General features: G+C 36.7%; 1 protein-coding gene and 1 pseudogene across 3 annotated transcripts; one reads left to right on the top strand and one right to left on the bottom strand.

The window, feature by feature from the left end:
- The first annotated feature begins 10 nt into the window (after positions 1 to 10).
- Positions 11 to 22,167, top strand: STARD6 (StAR related lipid transfer domain containing 6). Of its 3 annotated transcripts, XM_053571918.1 has the most exons (9): positions 11 to 40; positions 751 to 810; positions 1,505 to 1,588; positions 3,413 to 3,506; positions 4,094 to 4,143; positions 8,720 to 8,846; positions 12,802 to 12,919; positions 16,547 to 16,640; positions 21,633 to 22,167. In XM_053571918.1, the coding sequence occupies exons 4-9, from the start codon at positions 3,417 to 3,419 to the stop codon at positions 21,832 to 21,834; spliced, it is 681 nt and encodes a 226-aa protein (XP_053427893.1). In that variant the 5' UTR covers positions 11 to 40; positions 751 to 810; positions 1,505 to 1,588; positions 3,413 to 3,416; the 3' UTR covers positions 21,835 to 22,167. The 3 variants fall into 3 exon arrangements, with proteins under 3 accessions (XP_053427893.1, XP_053427892.1, XP_053427894.1); XM_053571917.1 differs by lacking the exon at positions 11 to 40 and having other exon boundaries at positions 237 to 810; XM_053571919.1 differs by lacking the exons at positions 11 to 40; positions 751 to 810; positions 1,505 to 1,588 and having other exon boundaries at positions 1,638 to 3,506.
- LOC128572021 (40S ribosomal protein S13-like) lies at positions 5,189 to 8,807 on the bottom strand (annotated as a pseudogene).
- Positions 22,168 to 22,244: the final 77 nt, after the last annotated feature.

Genomic DNA, 22,244 nt, shown 5'->3' with positions numbered 1-22,244 from the left:
GGGGCGCCGCGGGGCGTTGGGTCGCTGCCCCTGCTGGGAGGTGTGGTTTCTCCTCTTCTTTCTGGGGTTGGGAGGGACGGTTCTGGACCACATCCGCTGCCCCATCTCGTCCCCACCTGGGTCACTGCTGTTCTCCGCCAGTCTACTCGCGGGGCGGCTGTTCCCCCCTCGGCCGGCCCTCGGGGCTATGGGAGGGGTCGGGGCGGGGAGGAAACGGGGGCGCTGGCTGTCGCTGCTCCGCTCGCTGCGAGCCAGCCAACAGCCCCAGTCCTTCCGAGCGGGCCCTGGCCCCGGCTTTCGGAGCATCTCGTCCTGAGATAAGACATCCTCTCAGCTAGCGAGCTCCCCACCACCTCTCCTTTCCCTCCCTCCTCAGTACCTTCCCCGTCCCATCCCGGCCCCGGGACCTGCCAGGGCCCCAGCTAGACTCACACACAAAGCAGATGCGTGCTTGGTGAAGGAAGGGAGTTTGGCCAGGGATGGGATTTAATCAACTCCTTGGGGACCTTAATTCCCAGGGAAGAATGGCAGTGACCCAGCACGGATTGGGGACCCAGTCAGGCAGCCCAGAAAGAGGGAGATTATACAAACAGATGTAAAGACCCACTAACAACAAGTGTGAACATGTCTACAAGGCTGGAACTGGATATGAGGTGCGAAGAATCCAGTTTCAACCAAATGGTGTGTCGAAATAAGATGCCATCTCAAATATTGGTTTATGTTTATTTTCCACTGACCTTATGGGCGAAGATATCCTTGACCATGCCTCCGTCTGAATATGTTCCAGCTCATCTAATGTTACGTCACCAGGTAAAACAACTGTAATCTTGCTGTTTGCTCTTTCTCCTTTTCACCCTCTCTACCTTACTAAAAGTTATCTTCCCTTTTCTGTTGCAAATGAAAAAGCCCAGAAGCTATAAAATTTAATTTAGTGGTTAAAACATACTCCCTTGTGTCAGTGAGTGTAAGTGACACAGTCCTTGCAGTGACTAATAGTTTGTTCCAATAACCTGGAAAATTTCTAGATCAATCAATGTCAAGTAAGTTGCTGATAGGAAATCAAAAACTGTATTTTATTTGTCAAAACAAGCCCAGGTCAGGGAACAGCCAAGGATTGTTAATGGCCTGAGCTTGAAAGTTAGATTTTTTTTTTTTTTTTTTGCGGTTTCTGGTCGGGGCTGTGTTTGAACCCACCACCTCGGGGATATGGGGCTGGCGCCCTACCCCTTTGAGCCACAGCCGCCGCCCAAAAGTTAGATTATTTTTTTATTCACATTCCACTTGGCCTTCTTTAAAATAATTTCTTAAAAGTTCTTGCCATAAACAGTATCTTTTAAAGTTTCTTGTACTACCTTTTTCTTCATCTGGAGGTATATATAGCATATATTTCCTAATGGTGATATAAAGTATAAATAAAGGACACTGGGAAGATATAAAGGAAATTATCAAATTCAGTTATTCAAATTATCAAATTAATTCTACTTAATGCTTTGTTCCTTCACAGGTTAAAAGCCATGGAGACTTCCACAAGGATTTTGAGAAGAGTTCCAATAGTTATTAAAATTCTCAACTAAATCTGTTAGGAAAGGTAAAGAAATCAGAACTCTACTAGGAAAGAGAAGGTTATAATGGTTTACTAAAGCCTTTCAAATATAGAAGCTAAAAACTAGCTGTTATGCCTTGCTGGAAAATCAAAGAAGAGAAAATAGATTTGTGATGCAACCTAAAGAGTTTTAGGTGAGAGCTAAGGAAGAAATATTCTGATAATTAAACTTCCAGAAAGTTTGCTGAGGCGCTTAAGGAGGCAGGTCTTGGAGAGTTTAAGTGATGGATTTAAATGTGTCCATTTTTTCATCCACATTCCACTTTACCTTCTTTAAAATAATTTCTTAAAATTCTTGCCATAAACAGTATCTTTTAAGAAAAGAAACTAACCTTTTGATCACCTAGAATAGGACCACACATTGTTTCAAGCACTTTTATATATATTAGTTAATATTTGTAACAACTCCCTGAGATAGATATTATTACCCCCATTCTATAGATATGGAAATTGAAGTTCAAAGGTTTAGCTATTCACCCAAAATTATACAGCTGGTGGTGAATGTCAAGGTCAGGATTTGAATCTAGCTCTATGTTTTCTCCTTCTTTCCACTATACCTGTCAGCTTCCCCTAACTAAAAGCTGGATGATGGGCCAAAGGACCAATGAGACACAGCTTCCTGAACTCATTCACACCCAAAACAATAACTTACTCAGCTGTCTTTGCTACACCTACCATAGTACCTGTCGCAGTTCCTTCGGGCCACTATAACCACGTACCATGGACAGTATAGCTTATCAACAGTACAAATTTATTTCTCCTAGTTCTGAAAGCTGGATGTCCAAGATCAGGGTGCCAGCCTGGTTGGGTTCTGGCAAGGGTTCTATTCCACTTGCAGACTGTCAGCTTCTGGCAATGTCCTCAATGGCAGTAGGAGCAAATGAGCTCTCTAGGGTCTCTTTTATAAGGGCACTAATTCTATTCAAGGGGGCTCAGTCCTCCTGACCTAATCACCTAAACACCCTACATCCTAATACCACCACCTTGGGATTTAAGATTTCAACACGTGAATTTCAGAGGCACTAAAACATTTAGTCCATTGCCGTACTTCAAGTAAATGTGTCTAAATTGATTTAAACTTGCTCCTGTCTGAGGAGGTGACATTTAAGCAAAGACACCAATGAAGCAGAGTCAGCCATGTGAACCCCTGGGGGAAGAATGTTCCAAGCAGAGGGAATGCCAAGTACAAAGACCCGAGGTAGGAAGTGGCTTGGTTTGTTTGAGAAGCATCAAGGAGATCAATATGATTGCTGCTAAGTGGATGAGAAGAAGACTAGTAGGAAGTATGGTTGAAGGGAAGCCAGGAGTCAGGCCACTTACTTTAAAAAGAATCCATGATCAATAGATTGTGATGCTTTATAAGAGAAAGGAAACATGATTAAGTTGATGAAAATGGTCATGGTTTACTGAATGACTTGTGTGTGCTAGGCACAGGGTAAGACATTGAAGTGTATTATCTTATTTAATCCTCACACTAAATCTTTAAGGAGGTATTGTCCCAATTTTATACCTTGAGGAAAATGGAAAAATAGAAATATTAAGTAACATGGTTCACATAGTAAGTGGCAGGCAGGATTTGACCCAGGTTTCTGATTCCAAACTCTGGCTTTTTCCACTCTACGGTATTTTCTCTTTTGAAAGACTTTGAGTAAGGAGAAAGGGGTTCATGCATGCATGCACTCAACAAGTAATTACTGTTCATTGCTATGTGCCAGGCACTGTGGAAATAGTATTAAAAAGTAATGTAGCATTTAAAAAGTTTTTATATCATTACATTCTTACCAATCACTTGTTTTTAAAACTTTGCAGATAGATGGACTATAAGGCAATTGCCCAACAAACTGCCCAAGAAGTTTTAGGTTACAGTCAAGATACATCAGGCTGGAAAGTGGTTAAGATTTCAGTAAGAAAACAAGTTCAATATGTTTTAAGAGATTATTTTTTAATGAGAAATAATTCATTGTAAAAAATAATGTTTTTAATACTTTTTTGGTCAGGCTTGGTGGCTCACACCTATAATCCTAGCACTCTGGGAGGCGAGGTGGGTGGATTGCTTGAGCTCAGGAGGTCAAGATGAGCCTCAGCACTGAGACCCTGTCTTTTCTAAAAATTAAAAAATTAAAAAAACTAGCCAAAAGTTGCCGTGAGCTATGACGCTATGGCACTCTATCCAGGGTTTGACAGAGTGAGACACTGTCTCCAAAAAATAAAGTAAAATACTGTCTCTGCTGGGCATGGTGGTGCACACCTATCATCCCAGCTATTTGGAGGCTGAGACAAGAGGATCACTTGAGCCCAGGAGCTCAGGGCTACAGTGCACTGTCACTGTGCATGTGAATCTTTAATGTACTTCGGCTGGTGAGACCCATCTCTAAATACATATAGATTTTTTTTCTTTTATAAACTAGAAAAAAGCATATTTTAACTTTTATTTTTTATTTTGATTTTTTCTGACCATGATTCATTTGTGGATTTTTATTCCCCTTTGAGAAAAAGGTAACTGTTTGCTGCAAGGCTTCTATAAAATTTCGTGGAAATCTGTGAGTATAATTTCGTATTTACAATCATTGTTTTAACTTTAGTGGCATTAATATATGTTGAATTCATTGCTGCTTCATTAACTTAACAAATATTTGATAGCAATCAGGAAATAATAATTACTGGCCCTAGGCTGAAATGTGATATTAAGAAAATAATACAGGGAGCAGGAGGATTGGCAAGCTCTCACCTAACAGGCACAACGTAAGGGTATACAGCAGCACCCCTGAGGAAAGCGCTCAACTACCACTTGAACTTTACCTTAGAAGTAAAAACAGTGTAAACTAATCATTTGTGCCTTCATATTAATCTAAAATTTAAAAAAAGAAGACAGAGTCAAAATTAAAAACTTAAAATAAAAATCTCATTCACATAAATAAAAATAAAATAGAGCAATTATATACCATCTAATCTTTTATGTTCAAACTTGAAGACAATCAGGAAAAAAATCCCTTTCAATGAATAATTCACTAAAATGGGAAATTTCCACTTGAAGAAATAATTTAAAATCAGATTTGTATTTTCTTGCTAACAGTAGTACCTTATGGTCTTTTCTTTCCCCACAGTTTTTGTTTTTCTTTTTGTATTTGTAATTGTTGGTGTTGGGGTTTCTTTCTTTTTAATTATGGGTACAAAGTAGTTGCCTATCTTTCAAGGAACATGTGATGTTTTACCCTATGGTCTTTTAAATCCTTTACCTCACCATTAAATCAACCACTAAGAAGGAAAGTTTATTTTCTATATATATGCATTATTTTCTCTGTAAGCTGCTTTTAAAGGTATTTTGAGAATCCTGTATTTGAAATACAAGTACACTAAAGGAAATTGTGCTGACATTTCTTACTTTATTCTTTAGAATTGTTCATTTATTGCTCATATAACAGTGCCATCAGATCATAATATGTTATTGACAAGACCAAATTGTATTCAATTTTAAATTCACTTCTCTTTTAAAGTCCACTCCTTTCAACTACTTTATTACATGCTTCTTATTTTTTTAAGTGTCTAAAATGTACCTATTCTTATATATCAGTCTAATTTTTTACTATTGGAAAAAGCTGGTATGCTTTCTCCTGTTTATTTTGACAATTCTCAAGAAAATAATCTATACTATTAGAGTAATGATTCTAATAGCGGCACTTTCAAGACTAAACTGAAGAATAAGTGGGTATTGTCAATCCCAAGCACAATAGGGGAATAAACTTTCAGATAATGTGGTTTTTGTATCTTGTAGATCAAACCAACATAGACAGCAAACCTATTTATTCATCAAAAAAAAAACCTTGGAAGTTATTCATTCATTCTATAAATACTGAGTATTAACATGCAAAAGCCATTCAAAGAACAGCTTCCCTTAAGCTGTTTTAAAGCTTACTGGAAACTTGACAAACAATTGGAACAAACTTTCTGTGTTCACATTTTGAATGAAATTTATATGCAATGTGTACTAGTTATTTACTGATGCTACTTAAACACTTATTATCTCATGGTTTCTATGGGTTAAGAATCCAGGAATAGCTAAGCTGGTTACCTCTGTTTCAAGGAAACTCAGAAAGCTGTACTCAAAGAGTCAGCTGGAGCTTAGGTCTCATCTGAAGGTTCAGTTGAGGGAAACTCTGCTTTCAGAATCACTCACCTGCTTGTTGGCAAGATTCATTTGCTCATGGGCTATTGAAGCAAGGGCTTCAGTTCTTTGATGGCTCTTGGCTGGAACACTCCTTAGTTTCTTGATGTATGGGCCTCTAAAGGGCTGTTCAAAACATGGCAGTTTATTTTCCTTAGAGTGAGAATTCTAGGAGGGAGAAAGAAAAAGAGTAAACAAGACAGAAGCCAACATCTTTCTTCAACCTAAGAAGTGACTTCCATTTATTTTGTAATATTCTATTTATGAGAAGTGAATCACTAGATCCAGACCTGGATCTAGTGATTACAGAGGATGTCAATACCAGGAGACAGGGTTTATTGCAGGCCATTCAGCGGCTGCCTCTTTCACACTGATTTTGGCAAACTTTTAATTCTGCTTTGTAATTGAGTTCAATAAATATCAAACACAGCTTCAAAATTAAGATTGATAAAAAATACATGAAATTCAATTTTGCATGCATATTTTCTCAAGCATAACTCATTAATTCTTCTAACTTTTCCATGCTTAAGTACAGAAAAGCAATCTATATTTGTCGAAGTACAAATATTATTCAAGGCAACCATGGCAAGTGTTTAGGTTCTCACAAAGGAGATCAAACTAAATATGTTAGTCAGATACGTCTCCGTCATTTGAAAGTTTCTCTTCCTGAGCCTGGAGTGAAAAGAAAGTGAGATTGCAGTTAAATAGAGAGGAAAGCTAAAAAAGCTTAAAATGTTTTCAGTTCAAACAAAACATCATGATTTTATATAAAGAGTTATAAATAAAGCAAGAAACATGCATGTGAATTCACAATGGGCAAGTGAACATAAATATCATACACTTTGGAAATAGATAGAATGGTCCAGTGCAATTTGCCAAACAAGCATCTGGGGGAAATGTAAACCCTCAAAATGCCCTGTGGAGGAAAAATGGGTTGCACTGTCAGATAAATTTTCAAAACATTCTATTACGTGCCTGCTATATTTTCTTTTTAGAGATTTGCTCCAAGGTTCAAAGAAGTACTAAAGTTGCAAAACTTGTTTTACTTTAATTCAAACTTTCCCAAATTTCTTTTACCAAGAACAGACATTTGCCTAGACCTTAGAGAGAGAATAGATTATTGATCTTGGATTTGGTTCTGACAGAAGCTCTAAGTGACCAGATACGTAAAGAAAGAAGTAGTTGAATTTTCATCTTCTTCCTTCTACTATCCTAGTGCAAGCCACCATCATCTCTTAGTAACCTCCACATGGGTTAAGATGTGGCCTTCTAATGGTCTTCTTGTATCTGTTCTTGCCTGCTCGACTATATCCCATTCTTCACACAGTGCCCAAGGTAGATTTTTAAAATATAATCCAGATTGTGTCACTTCCCTGCCTAAATCGTCTAAAGCAGCGGTTATCAACCTACGGGTCGTGACCCCTTTGTAACAATGAAAATACATTGTGGCATTAGGAAGGTTGAGAACCACTGTTCTAAAGGCTTCCCATTGCATCTAAAATAAAGTTCATAGTTTTTTTTAGTTAAACAATGATTTTATTGCTTGAGTTCATAGACAACCATAGAGGCTGTAGATGACTCATACTTCCAACTGGAAGAAAGAACTGGCTTGGTCTTGTAATATCAAGCCAATCGATGAATTCACCTGTCAGAATCAGATGGAATTTGGCATCCTTATCCTTCCTATGCCTCTCAAGATGTTTTCAAACAGCAACTGCTTTCTTAATGGTAGAGATCCTCAGGATGATCAGGAGCAAGTCCTTACTGCCTGTCACAAAACGTACTTGGGCAATGCCAGGTGAGTCCCTCAGGATCGCACTGATCTGTGAGGGAGTCAGGCCCTTCTTGATCACTTTGTAAATCTGCTCCCTCATGTTGCCAGATGTCAACTTCAGCCAAGTGGGGACGACATGGAAAAGCTGATGGGAACAGGCCTTTCCCAGGAGCATGCATGTGACCCATAACAGTGGTGATCAGTGATCAGGCAGAAAAAAAAAGAGCAAGTTGAAACATTTCATCATGATCTGCAAGTCACTGTCTGGCCCCTGTCTACCTCGTACCCTTATTTCCAACCTTCCTCCTGCTTCATTTGCCTCTTCCCCATGTTATAGCCACAACAGGCTTCCATCCCTTGAATGCACTGAACTTAGACCCACCTCAGAGCCTTCATAGTTGACCTTTTCTTGCCTGGCATGCTGCTCCCCCAAATCTTTCCAAGGCTAATGGCATTTCTGTCCTCAAGGACTTAGATTCATTAGCTCCTCTTTAGAGTGACCTTCCTAGCCACTTTGCCCAAGTTCCCAAATACACAGAGTCAGGCACTGTTTGCTATTCTGCTATTATCTTCTTCATGGCACTACTATATGTGATTTGTCTTTATTTGTTTTCTTATTTATTATATGTCGAGTAGGAACGTGATAGGAACCAGACTAGAAATAAATCACCCTTGTTCACTGCAGTATCTGTAGCACCAAAACAGTGTCTCAACATAGACCCTCAATTAATATTGAATCAATCTATGATCTTTATATTGGTTACCAAATAGAAAGTTAAATACCGTATAACTGTAAGTGCAAAAGAACCCTTGAACATATTTTCTTAACATATTCCTTTTCAAAATAATTTACCACCCAAAAGGGGGCCACTAGTGGTTAGCTTTGAGCATTTCCCTACATGCGTGAGTAGAGTTTCAGTTCTTTGGTTGGAATTTCTTTTCCTTTACGCCCTGGGGAGATGAAATACAGACCTACCAACGCAGTTTGGCCTATGCATTCCCTGAAATAATGTATGTTAATTATGGCAATTTATAGTTAAACCTTGCTGCTTCCCATAGCATATTAGTGTATTAAATTGTTGATGTTACCTTCATGCTTTCTTCACTGTTATTTGCTAAGTTAGCCTACCTTTACAAAACAATAGCTTATTTTCAGCTTAAAGTTTGAATTTTATTACAGATATCGTGTTGAAGGGATAATTCCAGAATCATCAACTAAACTATCTGATTTTCTCTACAACCCTGGAAACAGAGTTACATGGGACAAAGCGTTACAGATGTACAATATGGTACACCGGATTGATTCGGTAATTTGTTGTTTAATACTGGACTTTCACTGCATTAGTGTTTTTAGTTTTATACTAATATCTTTGTGAGTTGAGTTTATTAAAACTATGTTATGTAGACACTTATTTTATAGATTCAAATTGAGTTGAAATATTTATAAAAGCCTTAATATTTCCCTCTTCATTTCCCTCAAGTTTAATTCTATTAGCTTTATTCTTTTTGTAAATACGTATTAGATTCTGAATGTGCATAGTACATGATCAACTCTTACAGATATGTGCCATTTTGTTATGAGGGAACCAAACTCAGGGATTCACCTCCTTTATATGGAAAACAATGATTGAGCGTGCCTGGTTGATGGGAATTCTGCAGACTTATCTCAGTCATATTACATTAGATAAGCGGGAAGGATGTAGATGCACACCTTAGAGCAGGTGTCCTCAAACTGCGGTCCGCGGGCCACATGAAGCGGTGTGAATTGTATTTGTTCCCGTTTTGTTTTTTACTTCAAAATAAGATATGTGCAGTGTGCATACGCATTTGTTCATAGTTATTTTTAAACTATAGTCCAGCCCTCCAGCGGTCTGAGGGACAGTGAATTGGCCCCCTGTTTAAAAAGTTTGAGGACGCCTGCCATAGAGATTAAAGAACAAACAGCATGTAATGCTTAAGAGTAAAGATAAAGTATAAAGTAAGCAAATAACATTATACAAAAGATTGCAGTTTAGGAATGCTTTCAAATACATTATGTCACTTAAACAGATAAGAAGAGGGAGCATTAAAAACAAAAATCAAAGACAAATACAGGTAATTGGAATAAAAAGTTGAAGACAGGCTAGAGAAAGGAAGAGGGAATCTAAGAGGCCAGTAGGGTTTAGAAAGGGATAGAAGAAAAGATCCTATGAGGTGAGGGTAGAGTGGAAGCTCAGGAGGAAAAACAAGTGAAATAAGAGAAGAATGATACAGGGTACAAAGAGGTAGAAACAAGGAGAAAGAACCGAGTGAGGGATTCTGAGCTGAGGCGCGGCCCACTACAGATCTGTCATTCACTGCGACCACTGAAAGCCACCAAGGGAGGGGCGATAATTCTCTCTTACATAATGTATTCAAATTTGCTCTCCATTTCTGTTATTGCTTATATTTTTTCCCCTATTGAATCTGTTTGTGGGTGAATCCTGACTTTATTTCAGCCTCTCCCCAGATATTTATATTCTGTTGACTAATTACTTCATTTCATAAATACTTGTTGAGTGCCTATTTTAAACTACAGACTGTTGCAGGCATCAGGATATGTAAGAGCACAAAACACAGTGTCCCTGCTTTCACAGAGATTATATTGTGGTCAAAAGAGACATAATAAAGAAATAAACATTAAAATAACTTACCCGATAATGATAACTATTATGAAGGTGGGATGGATGAGAGTATTATGAAAGATAACAGCATAGGCAGCAATCAGAAGCTAATTTATAGCTAATCAGGAAGGATTAGTAAGAGGAAGACACAAGCAACAAAATGGTGGTGAGGGATATAGACAAAGATCTGGGAGGGAGCAGCTGACAGAAAGGAAAGCAAATTCAAGGCCTTGAGGCTGGAGAGAGTTCGCAGTGTTTGGTGAAGAGAAAAGCAAAGTCTGTGAGGCCTGAGCCGAAAGAGCAAGAACAATGATAGGAGGTAAAGTTGGAGAGGTTAGGCCGGGATCAGATTCTGCCAAGAGTTTCAGAGGTCAGGGGGGAGAAATTTTACTCTTTAAGTTCAATGGAAACCCATTGAGGTTTTCTAAGCACCGGAGTGACTGGTTTGATTTACATTTTTAAGAGACACATGCTAAAAGGAGCATGGATGGATTATAAAGGGGCCAGAATGACATCAGAACAGTTATGAGTCTTCCATAGTAATCCAAATGAGACATAATGTGGCTTGTGCTAGGGTGGTAGCAGTGCAGAGGGAGATAGATCAGAAAATCCAAAGATATACTTTAGAGAGAGAGTCAGTAGGACTTACTGTTGCTGAGAGAGAGGAATCAAAGATTAGTCTTTTAAAACTGGGTTATGATGAAGGTTGCCCAACTAAATAAATTTACTTTAGGAAACTCATTGAACTGTAGGTAAATTTATGGTATGTAAATTATACTTCAGTGACTTTTTTAAAAACGAATCCTAGGTTTTTGGCTAATAATAACTTTATTAAAAGGAGTAGGAAATGTGAATGATGGAGTAAAACAAACTTTCATATTTTCATAAACCACTGCATTTATTAAATTCCAGATCACTAGGTCTTTGGTTCTTTGGGTCTCTAACCCACATTTCACTCATCAAAACAAAAATAAGCAAATGCCCCACATATCTGCCATCACCTCATCATATATTTAGAACACTGTAATTTTACCTGCTTTTACTAGAGTAGGTCTTTGGTTCTTTGAGTCTCTAACCCACATTTCACTCATTGAAACAAAAATAAGTAAATGCCCCACATATCTGACATCACCTCATCATATATTTAGAACACGGTAATTTTACCTAGTTTTACTAAACTTATCTTAAAGTCTAGGGGATAAGAGCAGTTGGAGAAAAGTTCAGGAAGGTAAATCAGTTTCATCTTGTAGAATGGCCTGGATCTTCATCTTGTAGATCGATTTTATCTTTAGAGAGGAAGTTCCCATTCACAAAAACACATGTCTGTGACCCTGGGATTTGCATATTCAGTTTGATAAATGTCCGTCACAAATGAAAATCTAAACATTGGACTATTTCCTTCATCATTGTATGATACTAACCATATAGTTCCATTAGCACTTCACATATTTCTGTTGTTGTAGTATGTCATCTATTATAGTGGAAAGAATACTAGACGTGATATCAAAAAGCTTGAAAACATATTCAGAGAGATTATCTGAATGCCTAAGGCTACTTCAATCAATATATGATAGAACCAGGATTTGCACCTGATCTCATGCTTCACAATTCCATGCCCTTTCCAGCATACCACAGTGTTTCTGAATAGCATTAGAATAAGAATTATTATTTTACCTACCTATTAATATTATTCATCTCAGGAGTATATTTTTATTTCCTGTTCTTCTGCATTGGTGAGGGAGGAATTCCCACTCTAGGGTTATGAAGATGGCCAAATGCACAGTAGCTTGTTAATCATTAATCACAGACCAGGGTAGGAGAACACACAGGGCAGTGTGGTCACAGAGTGAATAACCAAGGGTTACGGGAGGCAGGCTTTGTGGTGTCAGCAGGTTCTTGAAGGATATGATTGACTTGTCTGAATAATTCCAAGGACCTGCAGGGAACTGAAATCAACAAAATGGGGATAAGTAGTAACCATGGTTGATCATGTTGACAAGGAAGATCATTTGCCTAGAGGATTTTAGCCACAGGAACAGAGTGTAGTTAGGCCCATTCTGGGCCCTCCTGTTTCATCAGATGTCATGGCAGCACATAATATCAATATGTAATTTTAGGCCATACACCCCAAGGTGCCCAGTCAATGTATCATTCAGAATACATTACCTAGCCCATGCAGAGTAGTTGAGGTAGTACTACATAGGGGTTTAGGGAACCTGGGTTCTAGTTCTGTGCTTGTCTCTAGTAGTGTGATTTAATGTTAGGCTTTACTTTCTCCATCTAAAACTTGAAAGAGCAGATTATCTCAAGATCATCTCCTGAATTTTATATACTCATTATTATTCATCTAAATGTCTTTTAACACTCAACATGCAAGCTGATTTGGTGATAAGATCTTAAAACATCAAAACCTTGCTTTTTCCAAACAGAGGCCAATTTTGTAGAATGAAATTCTTTGGGGAACAATACAAAGAAAAGATATTAAATAATTGCTGCTATATGTATCACAACATCACTATGTACTCCATGAGTATATACAATTATTATTTGTCAATTAAACAATAAAAATTTTAAAGTAAATAAGCAGTTGTTACAGTCTTTATGGTTTGATTTGTTGCAGGACGCATTTTTATGTCATACCATTACACAAAGTTTTGCCATGGGCTCAATTTCCCCCCGAGACTTTATCGACCTAGTACACATCAAGCGCTACGAAGGGAATATAAGCATTATCAGTTGTAAGTTGAAACATTTTGCTCACATTTTGGAATTACGATGAGTCATTAATAATTTGTCCCTTTAATTCACAGTTTAGAATAAATAGTATTTTCAGTTATTTCCTTTTTTAAATTTATTGAGTAGGGCCAGTAAGTACATTTATCATGTAGACATGCCTGATATTTTACCCAACACTGAAGGTGCCATTTATAAAATAGTCAATAATTATGGCATCTCTTGGGACTTACGCAGCACATACCCTACAGCACTGAGTTTAGATAGATACTTGTAGACTAAACTTCAAGGTATACATTTTTAAACTCCTAAGAAACAAAATTGATTTTAGATAAAATTTGATTTGAATTGCTTAGAATGGGCCTATCCAGTAACTGATAAAACTGAAGAAATTTCTACTAGATGAATCTTTACATAAATCTGCTTATATTTCACTGAGAAACTGGAGGTTTTACTATACTAATAAACTCCCTCCCCAAATGTGTCACCGTGTAAAACATAAACATGTAGCCTACTTTGCATTTTTGACTCAAAAAATAGCATTTTGTACCATAAGGATTCGAAGCAATTTAAGATAACTCATTATGGGGTGGCGCCTGTGGCTCAAGGAGTAGGGCGCCTGTCTCATATGCTGGAGGTGGCGGGTTCAAACCCAGCCCCAGCCAAAAACCACAAAAAAAAAAAAAAAGATAATTCATTATGAAGGCACTCCGGTAGAACAATGAGATAGAGCCCTGTTTTTCTCCGTAGTTTGATTTAATCTCACCATTCCTATCTAAATAGTTCCCTTATTATAAATTACCTGGAGATAGGGACAATTAAGTTTTGCTAATTATTATTTTCCAGTGAAGTTTCAGTTACTCTGAGAAGTCTATAGCATTCTAAGTTTCAGAGTCCACACTGACCCATAGCACTCAAACCCAGTTAGCTCTGTCTTGTAGCATACAAGGGCTAATGTTCATAATGTTCATATGTTTTGTTGTCTCATTTTTTTAAAATGAGGGCACATAAAATGTATTCATGGCCTACAACACAAAATACTATCTGCCTGAATCACTGAATCTGGTATTTTTCATATTTTGAAGGCAGACCATTTCTATCTCATCAGTAATCAGAGAGAAGCTTAAATACAGTGGTTAAAATCCACAACTAGCAGTAATCAGTCATTTGTGCACTACTGAATTTGTTTTAAGAAATTTCCATTGAATAGATTTTTTTTTTTTTTGCAGTTTTTGGCTGGGCTGGGTTTGAACCCGTCACCTCTGGTATATGGGGCTGGCGCCCTACTCCTTTGAGCCACAGGCGCTGCCCATTGAATGGATTTTTTTACATTTTTTAAATTTCAGAACATTAGGAGGTACACCTGTTTTGTTAATTTACTTCGGTTTTTACACAAATAGAGTCAATGTTATAAGCATGCCCCTATACCCAGACAGTGCACTGTATATTTATAAGGATATAAATTTACCCCCACCCTCCTCCTGCCTCTCCCAGCTTGATTTTCATTGAGATTTACTTCCATACGTGCACTTCAGTGTTGGCCGTCAGTTCCCACCTGGTGTTGAGTACAGGTGTTTGTTTCTCCAGTCTTGTGGTGTTTCACTTAGAAGAATGGTCTTCAGTTCTATCTAGGTTGTCACAAAAGATCCTAGCTTATGACTTAGTAGTACTCCACTGTATGGAGCATAACATTTTGTTAATCCATTCACGTACTGGGGGGCTCTTGGGTTGTTTCTATGTCTTTGTGATTGTGAATTGTGCTACTATAAACATTTGAGCGTCCTTTTTATAAAATGACCTTTTCCCCTTCGGGTATATACCCAGCAGTGGGATTCTGGATCAAATGTAGGTCTTCTTTAAGTTCTTAGAAGTATCTCCATACTATTTTCCATAAAGGTTGTACTACTTTGCAGTCCTACCAATAGAGTATAAGAGTTCCCTTCTTACAGTATTCCACCAACTTCTGTTGTTTGGGGACTTTATAATATAAGCCATTCTCATTGGAGTGAGGGAATATCTCACTGTGGTTTTGATTTGCATTTCCCTAATGATTAGAGATATTGAACATTTTTTCATGAATGTGTTGGCCATTAGATTGTCTTTTGGACAATGCATTTTTGATGAATACTTACACTCTTCTTCTTAATGTTTCTCTCTTTATTTGTGGGGGGAGCCTGTTCTGCACCTTCCTTTGAGCTAAATATTTTGCATGCATTTTCTTACCAATGAGGAAACTGAAGTTGACATAAATTAAGCAGTTACGAAATTCAGCTACATAGTTAATAAGCAGCTGAACCAAAATTAAAACTTAGGTCTCTCTGATATTCCAAAATAACCACTGACTACCACACCATATGCCTCACAAAAGACCCAGACCTATTTGTAGACTTTATAACAATTTGTAGAAATTGAAACCAATTTCTTTTTAAAGAAATACAAGAAAAAATATTTTAATGTAAGTCCTACAGATGCCATTACACCAACATACTAGGCTCTGTTAAGCTAATGATACAAATCATAAAGGTGGAAATTCACTGAATCTCATTAGTCTTCTAAGGTAGTGTTTCATGATGTATTTCCCTTGGAATTAACTGCCTGTATTAAAATCACATAGGAAAAGCCATCTTCTCCGAAAATAAGCAGGATTCACTTGCATAACATAAACAGAGTTTTTAACAAATATATTTTTAAAAATACTTTTAGAAAGAGTATACATAAGAACCTTAAATTAAATCATAATCAAACCACCTCCCTCTACATTCACATACAATACAGATATGAGGCTATATAATTCCTAAAACAAACTCCTACTGTTTTTTAATTACAGTTTGAAATTAGCTATAGGGAATTGGCAAAAGGGGCATTTTAAACTATCCTTATTGATAGACCGTCTAGCCACTTTAAATATTTTATTTAAACAAATGATCAACAAAAACCTATGAACCCACAATAAAGATCTTTTTCTATGTGATGTGATACCTTCTTTTCCTTCAAATCTCAGAAGTTAGGCCAGGCCTGTGGCTCACACCTGTAATCCTAGCACTTTGGGAGGCCTAGACTGGAAGATCCCTTGAAACCAGAAATTCGAGACCATCCAGGGCAATAGTAAAACCTCCTCTCTACAAAAGTTTTTTTTAAAAAGTAGCCCAGTATGGTGTCATGTGCTTGTAGTTCCAGATACTGGAGAGGCTGAGGCAGGAGGGTCGCTTAAACCCAGGTGTTGGAGGTTGCAGTGAGCTATGATGATACCATGGCATTCTAGGCTGGACCACAGAGTGAGACCCAGTCTCAATAAAGAAATAATTAATTAAATAAAAACTCAGAAAGTAGTTAAATACTTTGAACAGTTTTTCTTTTATACACAAGGTCATTCTTTTACATACAAACATCTTCAGAAATACTAGCAGGAAAAGGTTTGGCAGGACACTACTGTTCATACTGGTATTTTCTGCTTTGGCCTGTGGGTACATTCATACATGTAAACTTACATTCCCATGTATAAAGCTAATGTTCAGCTGACAACTAACTTAAATTAAATGCCCTATTATACATTTTTTAAAATATGCTACTGGAAACAAAGTTTTTCATTTTTGTGGAATAGGTTTCATTTTAATATTTTCTTAATCATTTAGCTCGAAGTGTGGATTTTCCAGACTATCCTCCATCTCCAAATTTTATCCGTGGTTATAACCATCCTTCTGGCTTTGTATGTTCACCTCTGAAAGAGTAAGTGTTATCTGTACTTAAATTTATTTTAACAGATTTTTTTTTTTAGTTCCACTTAGGGTTAGGGTTTCTGGCTCATCGTAGACAGACAAATGTACCAGCATATTCTGTTTGGGAAATAAAAACTGCCACTGAATGTGATTTTTAAAATTACTTTTTATAATTGTTTTCATCTTAAGTATAATCAAAATGGATATTTCCCTATAAAGTATGATTTGAGGTTTCTGAGAATAGTCAAACATACATTTTCCTCCAGTTAAACTTTCCTAATGTTTTATATTTCTCCATTGCAGTCTCTTCTATAAATTATTAAGGAACTTTTATGAATTAAAAATAAATTTCCCTAGAATTATAACACATATTTTTTAGTAATGATGCTTTGTCTTGAATGAGTTCTTCCTAATGGACTACCTGCTAGGAGCAGATACCCTGCAGAAGTAGATGCCTGATGGCACATTCACCTACTAGGAAAGCTGGGAAATCAGAGATGAGCCACGGCCTGAAGGTGGCCAACCTAGGGATAAAATGGCAACATCAAGTCTACATTTTCTGTAAAAGTACATACTCTAATTCAGTGGTTGTCAACCTGGGGGTTGCGACCCACAGGAAATTAAAGGGCCACGGCATTAGGAAGGTTGAGAACCACTACTCTAATTCATTATATATCATTTCACAAATTCCTGTAGTTTTAATTTTTGCTGAATGATCTTTTTATCAGGTAAAATATATGGCATATAAAAATGGGTATAAATAAAACTTTATATTGGTCAGATATAAACCTTTTAGTACAAGAAAAAAATATTTATGTCAAGAAAGCTAAAACGAAATTAAATTTTAGACTCGTATTTCTTTATGTTTTCTGTACTGAATTCGAGAACTAAAAAACTTCACAATTGTCTACAGTAACGGACAGGATCATTGGTGCCGTAACAGTAATAACAATGCACAGTCTTTCAACCCATTTGTCAATTTTGAATCTATGGCTAAGACATTATTTTCCATAGCAAATGTTCTCAAAACCACTAGGGGGGTTCAGCTTAGGTCTGATTGTTTTTGGCACAGAATAAACAGTTGTTGAAATGATGAGGATTACCAAGGAAGAAAGGATATTTTAATATGGAAGCCATGTTGTAAAGAGAATCAGCCTCAAATCCCTTTCCCCATCTAAGGGAGAGCAAGGGCTTTTTAAAGACAGAACATTAACAAGAGACGGATTGTCTGGAAATTAACAAGAGTCTAAGTTCTCAGGGATGGGGAGTCTTGGCTCAGGAAGTCTGCCCAGGTACCTCTGCAATCTCAAAATCCTTTGTCTTGCAGAAATGCTGCCATTTCTGGGAAACAGCTCAAAAAGGGCAAGTAGTTAGGGAGAGGATTATAAAAAAAAACTTAAAAGGGTCATTGAATTTGTTCATGGAGCCACTTACAAAAAGATCATTACTCCAAATCAGCAAGGTAAATCAGGGGCTGGCAGAGACTCTAGGTGGGAAATGACACACTGTTAGCGTACTTCACAGGCCAGGTGCTTTCTTATACTTTGTCAGCTGTAGAAGTACGCTCCAGTAAATACTGGAAAGGCTTGGTTTTGTGTAAAGCCTTCCGCAATTAAGGGCAGAAGTTCCCCTTAATCAGTGTAGGATACATTCTAAGACCTTCAGTGGATGCCTGGAACGGCAGATGGTACCAGAGCATACATAATATATACTGTTTCTTCAGTGTGGTAACTGAAAGGGCTACTACTAAGTAACTAAGTCATTTACAGGTAAGCAGCATATAGAGTGTGAACATTCTGGGAAAAGGGATTATTCCCATCCTGGGTGGGAGTGAGCAGGATGGCACAAGATTTCATCACACTATGTAGAATGATGTACAATTTAAAATCTAAGAATATTTTATTTCTGGAATTTTCCACTCAATATATTATATCGTGGGTTGACTGTGGGTAAATCAAACTGCAAAAGTGGAACAGAGTATAAGGAAGGACTACTGTGTTCTCAAAATGTTACCAGATGAAGTGGGTCTGGCCACCTGTCATTGTCAGCCAATATGCAGAGACCAGGATAGGTCTGCCAAACCTTATTTATCAGACGCCGGGATTCTAGAGAACAGTGAGAGTTGCCTCTCCAAGACTATTCTGTTCTTCCATTTCCAACTTTACAGTTTTATACATAAAAGTTCAGAGCAAAGACCACCACACTAACCTCTATTCCAAATAATAATCAGCATAACTCAGTACTTATTATTCCAGTTCAAAAGTTAATCTCCTAAATCAATCCACCTAAAATACTCAAGATAGGCATCTTTAGAGTGGGAGCTAAATTTACAAAACAGTAAGAAGGGGAGACAGGGAGTGAAGGTGAGGGAGCACCTACACAGACCAGACCTAGCCTGCCAGACTCCATCTTATTCTCACTATATGTGCTTCCAAATCCAGCCATTTCAGACACTAAAAAAATAGTCTAAATTCGGCATAGACAACGGTATAAAAAAATGCGCACTCACTGTTGATTCAGTAGTCTTTATACCCCTTAAAAGAATTTTATAAAATGGCATTCCCCTTGCACATTTTTCATTTGCCATAAAAATTTTTCATAGGATTAAACTGATGAAAAGGAAACAGTTTTCAGCATATAACAAATATTGCCTTTAAAAAAAAAAATGGCTGCATCATCCAATCATCAGTAGAGTCCAAATGTCATGACAACTTGAAACCCACTATGACATTATTCATTAAAACATACAACCTTTCCTTTTAACATTCAGAAATTTTACATCATTCCTTTTCTCCTTAAACTCATGTTTTTATTATTCCCCTCACATAATTTTATTCTAACAGATATATTTTATGCTTTGAATCCTTTTTTTAATCACCCTATCATAATCTATATAAAAATAATATGTATTTAAGTTTTTAAATTTGTTTTATTTCCTGTGACCACAGTATCTTAAGAACTAAAAAATATATATGCCTTCTGGACTAAGTTGTTATTTCACACTGATGAAAAGTTTAAAAATTACGTATTTTGTTACATAATACAAATTGTTACTAGAAACCTCTTTATTAGAAAAAAGTAAAATTACTATGTACCAGGTATTGTTATAAACACTTTGCATTTTAACTCATTTGATTCTCAAAGTAGTTGGCAGAAAAGAAAATGGAAGCTCAGAGAGATTAAATAACTTTCTCAAGGTTTCATATAGGTAATAGCAAAGCTCAGTTTCAAACCAAGGCAGACTGGCTTCTGAGTCCATGCTTCTAACCATTATATTCTTTTCATTCACCTGTGGACAGGTAAATAATAAAATGAGAGATAGCATGCAATATCAATTCTACTCTTACTTTTCAGTTTATAAGTATTAGAAATTAAAAATAAGTATTAAAAATAGGCTCAGCGCCTGTGGTTCAAGTGGCTAAGGCACCAGCCACATACACCTGAGCTGGCGGGTTCAAATCCAGCCCGGGCCCGCCAAACAACAATGAGAGCTGCAACCAAAAAATAGCCGGGCGTTGTGGCGGGCACCTATAGTCCCAGCTACTTGGGAGGCGGAAGCAGGACACTCGCTTGAGCCTAGGAGTTAGAGGTTGCTGTGAGCTGTGATGCCACAGCACTCTACCCAGGGCGACAGCTTGAGGCTCTGTCTCAAAAAAAAGAAAAAATATATTCACATAAATAAGTGGGTCAAAATGTACAGAGTATAATTCCAGCACTGTCATTCAAAGCCTTTAAATAAGGGCTTTTAGAATTATATTCCACAAATTACATAGTAACTAACCTATTATCAAAAAGTATTTTAAATGACCTATCAGCTGACAGCTCAATTAGATCCTTAAATTTTATTGAAAGAAAAGAATTGACATGACTTGGAAAAGGATTTATTATCCAGTCATTAAGTATTCACTTTTTCAACTCTCTTCTAATAGATCAGATTTTTCCTTTAGCATCTCAAAGATTTTTACATGCCAGGGTAGAGCACTATTAAGTACTATTTAGTCAGACGACAGGTCTGCCTTTGTTCTGTAAAGCAAAAGCAGGGTAACTGTAACAGACTGATGGGAAAGAAAAAGCCCACCTCTCCATCAAGGACATATTCTCAGATCAGGTTAAAGGAAAAATCCATATTGAAATAGGAATTTGAAAACTTATTCCCTTAAAAGTATTTGTCCTCCAGTACCTCAGTTTGAAGATTACTGTGTTAGAATAGAAATTATTAGTCTTCTTAGAGGGCAATTTTGAAATAGCATGCCAAGTGTTAGATGCACAAACCTTTGACTTAGATATCCTATATAAGTATTTATAAAGGTACAAAGGGATATATCATATGTTTATTACAGTTTTATTTATAGTGCAAAAAATGAGAAACAAACTAAATGATAGTCAATAAAAGGACTATTAGAGTATGAAATACCATATGTGGCCACAGAAAACAATTAAGCAAATCTGTATGTATACACAGAAGTGTATGATATCCTATTAAGAAGAGAATAAAACTAATTGCAGAAAAATATATCTCACTTTTTAAAAAACTGTATGTTTATGTGGGGTGCATATTCATATATGTCCACATGTATGCTATCTTTGCACATACATAGACAACTGTCAAATCATAAACAATGATTATTTCTGGGGGACGGACAGAAGAATAATAAAGGAATAATCCTCTTTAATTATAAAAAATCTGTATTGCTTAAATTTTCATAATATATTTATTACCTTTATAAATTTTAGAAATTAACAAAACGATGAAAAGGAGAGGATGACTAAAGATTTTAAGATGTATTCTAACTACTTAATGTTTCTATGTAAAAATTTTATTTATAGGAATGTGTTTGCAAATCAGTCTATTTTTTTTCCTTTCTTTGGTAACTATCTTATTATAAGCACTATGAGGAAAATCAGAGAAAAAGACAAGAATCCTGTTCTCTACAAACTTGTAAATGCAATAGGTAAATCTAAAAGTTCTTTATCTTTTTTAAAACTCTTCCTTTGCTTACAGAAACCCAGCATATTCCAAACTAGTGATGTTTGTCCAGACAGAAATGAGAGGAAAATTATCCCCATCAATAGTTGAAAAAGCCATACCTTCCAATTTAGTAAGTTTCATCCTCAATGCAAGAGATGGAATAAAGGCACAGAAAACTTCATCAGGACGCGGATTTCCTCATAAGAGTCATTCATCACACCCAAAGAAGAAATGAGGTCCATTCTGCTGTAAAATCATGTATAGCAGTTACTACAGTTGACTTCTAAGTCAACATGTATAAACAGTTAAACTACGCTAGACAGTATTCTTGTACAACTTACTGAAGATGCTTTGTGAAAATAAGAACTCATGGTTGTACAAGAAAACAGCATTAGTTTTTAATTTCACATAAGAATGATGTTAAATAACAAATGTTATTAATATGCTTTCACTTTTTGAAAATGTTCTGTATAAGACTCAGTAAGAAAGCAGATACAGCCAGATATCAGCATTAATTAAAGATTAAAATACATTTTAAATTGTTTTTCTTTCACATACTGTTTGAGAATTATAGGGAATAGGAACATAAAAATCAAAAAGAATTCTATTAGAATATATGACCAAAGACATTAAGAATTTACAGTT

This window comes from Nycticebus coucang, chromosome 19, assembly GCF_027406575.1.
Source record: "Nycticebus coucang isolate mNycCou1 chromosome 19, mNycCou1.pri, whole genome shotgun sequence".
NCBI classification, from domain to species: domain Eukaryota; kingdom Metazoa; phylum Chordata; class Mammalia; order Primates; family Lorisidae; genus Nycticebus; species Nycticebus coucang.
Note: the sequence above shows the minus strand (reverse complement) of the source record. Positions and strands in the feature narration are given on the sequence as shown.